Genomic DNA, 5,703 nt, shown 5'->3' with positions numbered 1-5,703 from the left:
ACCGCGAAAGTACCTCTCATTTTGTTTCTCTCCAGTTTTGGTCCTCCAAACAGAATTTTTGGTCCAAAAATTGATGAAATTTTATTTTTTTAAAGTCTTATGATCATAGATTTCAGGTACAATTGTTACACATGACATCTTGAGGTATGGTGTGACTTAAATAAATGCGGAAAAAATGAAATTTCATCAAATTTTGGACTAAAATTCTGTTTGGAGGACAAAAACTGGGAAGAAACAAAATGGGAGACTACTTTTGTGATTCAGCTAAAATAGGAGGACTAAAATTGCAATTAAGCCTAAATAAAATTGACTAAAATATAATAAATTCAAAAACTATCGTGTTATTTTATAATAAACAGAGATTAAATTAAATAGTGGTGACAAATTTAATATCAAATTGTTTATAATGAGTAGAAGAGAGAGGAATAAAATATTCTTGATTTTTTTATATGAATCAGTTCTAATTCTATGTAGAAGTAAATATTTAAATGCAAGAGAATATTAACTTAAAATTTAGACTTAAAAATATTAATTTATTTAATTTAACATTAAATATTAAAAGTGTGTGAATAGTATATCTACCTTACCTTGTTGAAACAAATGCAAGACATAGACAAAAAATTTAATACGTTGGATTAAAACAGATAAAATAAATAAATTGAATCAACTCAGTTTAGTATTGAGAGAAAATGTATAGTAAACTGATTTCGTTTATATTTTTATTTTATGGAATTTACTTCATTTTTCTATTTTTTTTTTCTCTCTTCCCATATTTCTTCTCTTATTTTTCTCTATTTTCAATTTCTTATAAAAATCAAACATACTCTAAGTAAATGTTATCTACTTTTACCTAATAATACTCATATTTTTAATCATTATTAGTATTTTAAATTTTATAATTTTAGACAAAATATAAATTCGCAATTAACTCTTCAATTTCTAAAAAAAAAGTTTATTAAGAAAAAATTATTTAATAATAAATAAAATTTAATTAATAATTATTTCGATGAAAGTTGAAATTTAAAATTCTCTTTTTAAAAATATTTTATGATCTTAATTTTACGAGAAAATAATTTCTTTTTTGACAATTATAAAAAGAATAATTTGGCAATCCAAATTTTGACAAGGGAGAAATAAAGATTAATCAATAATCATTCAAACCACTTGATTGATTAATTAATGATAGAATAGTATGTGACTTTTTTTAGGAAACCACAAAAATGAGTACATTTGAGTGAACGATTATGTAATTTGCGTCAGAGGGTGTAATCGAAAATTAAGGGGTGTAACTAGCGAACAACAAGAGATAACATACAACACTGTAACACACCACCATCCTTTGCCGCACCCATCACCACCGCGACCGTCATAACCACAAACACCGTTCGCAATTGATTCGTCCGTTCAGTGGATCTTCACGTCACCAGTGATAGGTTTTAAAATAATCTGCAAACACCCCAAACCAAATACACGTTCCCACTTATGAATAATTTCAAATTTCAAATTTTTAAGTAACCCTTAATTCAATTTATACATATTTATGTGTTGGATTATACACTTGTTGAAGTGTTTTTTTATTTCCTAGTATTGCATATATTGAAGTGAAGTGATTACCAAAAAGTTTATACCTTTTCATTTATCTTTTGAAATGAAACTAAGCTTAACAAATCACAACTTCTCAACACTCTTGAATTTTTCTTTTATTAATTTAAGAAGACCCTTTTGTTCTTCGTCACTATCATTATCACCACCCAATTATCTAAAACCCAAAGTTCCAATCTTTCTGAGACCACCCATTTACTCAACAAAATTGAGCGACCTAAAAAAATGGCATGATTGGGCCAAAAATGTTGCTTCTTCAATTGGGTCAACTTTTGTGAAGTCAGATAATGGACCAGACTCAAGCCTTTTGTGCAGGGAACTAAAGTGGTTCATTGAGGATGTTGTTGAGAATCATCACTCCTCACTTTTTTCCCAAATGGGTTTGGATGATGATATTGAGAGGGTAAAAATGAGGGTAGATTTAGAGGAGTTATACTGTTTGTGGAAGCAAAGGATCGAAGAGAGGAAACCTTTTCAGTATATAGTTGGATGTGAGCATTGGAGGGATTTGGTGTTGAGTGTTGAAGAAGGGGTTTTGATTCCAAGACCTGAGACAGAAGTTATTGTTGATTTGGTTTGTGATGTTGTGTCAAAGAATGAGGATTTGAAAAGAGGGGTTTGGGCTGATTTAGGGACTGGAAGTGGTGCTCTTGCTATTGGTATTGGTAGGGTTTTAGGAAATGGTGGAAAGGTTATTGCATCAGATTTAAGTTCTGTGGCTGTTGCTGTTGCAGCTTACAATGTGGAGAGGTATTGCCTGCAGGTTAGAAATACAAGCTTTCAACATCAATGTTTTCAGTTCCACCGTGATTTTTAGTATCTTTGCTTAATTTTAATAACAGCAATGTTATTTGAACAACAATTTAGGAGATCTTAATCCGACAATTTCTTATATGGTTAACTCAGTTCAATGGTTGCATAATGTGTATATCAATATTGGATAACTCATTAACCATCAATAAACTTTATTAACCACAAACTCGAACATTTATTAACCACAATTTCAGATATTTCAGTCGTACATAGATTTGAACTCCTGAAAAAACGTGGTAAATCATGTATTCACTTTCAAATTTGTAGGTTATGAAGTTCAGTAGATCATCAATGAGCTGCGACACTTGATGTATCTATTAATCAAATCTAACACTTCATTAATTACGTGTGTGAATTGCGTTAACCATGTAAAAAGTTGTCGAATTTAGGTGTCTCAAATTGACATTTTAATAACATTTCTGTTTTTATAGACATGTTGAAATTGAAAAAGACAAATCTCCACCTACCATATGATTTTAAATTCCTTTGGGCCAATTTCACAGTCCATGTTTTTGTTAATTTTGCTTGTGCCGTTCATCTCATCTCATGTCTCATCATGTTACTGCTTCCAGTTTCACTTATGTTGTTTTCGGTCATCATTTGAGCTACTTTGTTTGTCGCTACAGGACAAAATTGAACTAAGGGAAGGATCTTGGTTGGAACCATTAAAGGGTATGGAAGGAAAGCTTGCAGGTCTTGTAAGCAACCCACCTTATATACCTAGTAAAGAAATCTCTGGTTTACAAGCTGAAGTTGGTAAACATGAACCTAGAGTTGCATTAGATGGAGGTGCCGACGGTATGAATGCTCTTCTCCATCTGTGTGATGGGGCCGATTTGATGTTGAAATCTGGTGGATTCTTTGCCTTTGAGGTATGGCTCTTTTTTCTGTTAGAAAGTTTTATCATTATTTCTGTGTGTTTCTTATTGCGCTTCTGCTTAGTGCTTAGTCACGAATAGGATCTTAATGATACCTCCAAGCATTATTGGTCAAATTGCGGATAATTTTTAATCATTAATAAAAAAAGCTTTTACTCATTTCTAATTCTCTAAAAATAGTTAGTCATTGCTCTTTAAACTAATTTTGCCTGAATAGTACCACCTGGCCAGAAATCAAGTTAACTTCTTAAAATAAGCATAACTCTTGCGAGTACATAAAGTGGATTATAGGGCTTTCCTTCATGTTTTTTATTTTATTTTATATATTTATTTATTAAACTTGTACATTGTTATTCAATGTTAATGTATATCTTGGCTAGTTTTTATATGTAGCGATAAATCTGATCTGTCTTTGGTTAAGAGATTTGGTTCGTTAGTTACTTAGGGCGACATAGTTTGGGCATGTTGCCAATAAAAATGCATTCTTGAATATCTTCTTGGGATTTATTTACTTTCTGTACAGTCAAAAAAAAGTAATCTTTACATTCTTCATCTTAGCCACTAGCCAGTTCCTGTCAAAATATGATGCGTATTTCCTTTGACAGTACGAACAATATAATTAGAAAAGTTTGTCACGTCATGCCCAATGTTTCATCATTTAAAGTTAGAATACAAATATTAACATTGATATATGTTCCCATTGAAGTATGGGAACACTATTGTTTAATGGTTTTGAAGCTACATAGCTATGTTAATGATTCAATGTTTCTCAATTTAGTTTTAAAGCGGCGAACCATGAACCAATGTTACTTGTGCAAAATGCCACATCATGAAAAATACTTGTTTAGAGTTGTCACTCCCCGTCTCTTCTGCAATGTGTAATTGATGTGATTTTAAATTGTGGGATTTGCAGCTTCTGTGATATGGGTTGTAGTTGATATGGTTGTGAAAAATACCCATGTTAACAACTTTGATTTTATTTTTTAAAAGTTTGAATATTTTAATTATCAACCATATAATCTTTCTTATTTTATGATATAGTGTGGAATATAACAATCAAACATATAATCTTCACAAGTAGCCCAGAAAGTGGAATAAAGTTATTAAATTTAAGCTTTCTCCATGCCATTGTGTACTTATTATATGTTGCTTCTGATTGTTTATTTCCTAACTTGTCATAACAGACAAATGGCGAGCAGCAGTGCAAGGAACTTGTTGATTACATGAAAAGTAATAAAAGTGCAAGCTTATGCAATTTGGAAATACTTGCTGATTTTGCTGGTATTCAAAGATTTGTAATTGGATTCCGTCTATAAGTATTTTGAGTTACAAAATACATGTTTGTTATATTCTATTTTTTGGTTGAATAATTATTCCGTTTCTCTCCTAGATATTAGAGCATAGACACAACAAAATTGTATAAGTATAAAATATTATTTCCCCCAAACATAAAAGGGGGAAATAAATTCCTAATTAAAATTGTTTATATGTGAGCCAAGCCAGTTCCAACCAAATTAAGGATAACTATAATATTCTCTCAATACCTTGAACTACCAAATTAAGTTCAGCTTCCTAAAAGCATCTCCAATGGCATTTCTAAGTCATTCCCATGGTAGTTTTAGCCAAGTTCTTATAATTAAGAGCCATTTCTAAGTCATTCCCAAGCCAGTTCCAACCAAATTAAGGATAACTATAATATTCTCTCAATACCTTGAACTACCAAATTAAGTTCAGCTTCCTAAAAGCATCTCCAATGGCATTTCTAAGTCATTCCCATGGTAGTTTTAGCCAAGTTCTTATAATTAAGAGCCATTCTTATTTGAGTTTATTATTCAAAGAGGAAGAAGATGGCATGAATGCCATGCATAAAATTCATTGCCATTCTTAAATAAATATCATTTCTTTTAAAAATAATTGTGAGGTGAATGGCGGGATCTATTTAAAATGCATCTTACTAACAAGTGTCTTAATATCATTGTTCAAGGCACTCTGGGATTTCAGAAAAAGAAATATAAAGACCTGTGATACCTTTTAGTACCTAGTTTAAGTTTTTAAAGAGTTATACTACTAGAAAATTATATTTTCATGTTCCAAAGACAAAGTTAGATATTTTATTACTCGTCACTTGCTTACTCTCTCCGACTTAAAGAGGGGGGAAGTGAAAAATACTACAAAGCTAACATCTGCAATCCTTTAGATGATAATATTGACATATGACGACTGTATGACATCCACTTTAAATAGCACAATAATCAAGAGTAAGATGCGTGAGGCTAATAACTCAAAATTTATTATTGAATATACACCATTATTACAGTTCAGAACCTTGTATAAAAAATATCTATTAAAAAAAATGCTGCTCTCGCTGATTTCACTAATATACAACTTATTGCGCAAAATAACTTTCTTT

The 5,703-nt window shown here is 30.9% G+C and overlaps 1 protein-coding gene across 1 annotated transcript; it reads left to right on the top strand.

Moving 5' to 3' along the window:
• Nucleotides 1-1,341: 1,341 nt before the first annotated feature.
• On the top strand, nt 1,342-4,682 carry LOC101491327 (uncharacterized). Its single transcript, XM_004494246.4, has 3 exons — nt 1,342-2,365; nt 3,042-3,287; nt 4,478-4,682. Exons 1-3 carry the CDS (start codon nt 1,649-1,651, stop codon nt 4,607-4,609), a joined length of 1,095 nt encoding a protein of 364 aa, XP_004494303.1. The 5' UTR covers nt 1,342-1,648; the 3' UTR covers nt 4,610-4,682.
• The last annotated feature ends 1,021 nt before the right edge of the window (nt 4,683-5,703 follow it).

The sequence above is a fragment of the Cicer arietinum genome, chromosome 3 (assembly GCF_000331145.2).
Source record: "Cicer arietinum cultivar CDC Frontier isolate Library 1 chromosome 3, Cicar.CDCFrontier_v2.0, whole genome shotgun sequence".
NCBI lineage: Eukaryota > Viridiplantae > Streptophyta > Magnoliopsida > Fabales > Fabaceae > Cicer > Cicer arietinum.
The sequence above is the reverse complement of the archived record's forward strand: the minus strand, read 5'-3'. Positions and strand labels throughout refer to the sequence as shown.

Coding starts and splice junctions, on each gene's coding strand:
- LOC101491327 (XM_004494246.4), top strand. CDS start 1,649: ATGAAACTAAGCTTAACAAATCACAACTTCTCAACACTCTTGAATTTT. Junction 2,366..3,041: donor TGGAGAGGTATTGCCTGCAG/GTTAGAAATACA, acceptor TTGTCGCTACAG/GACAAAATTGAACTAAGGGA. Junction 3,288..4,477: donor GTGGATTCTTTGCCTTTGAG/GTATGGCTCTTT, acceptor TTGTCATAACAG/ACAAATGGCGAGCAGCAGTG.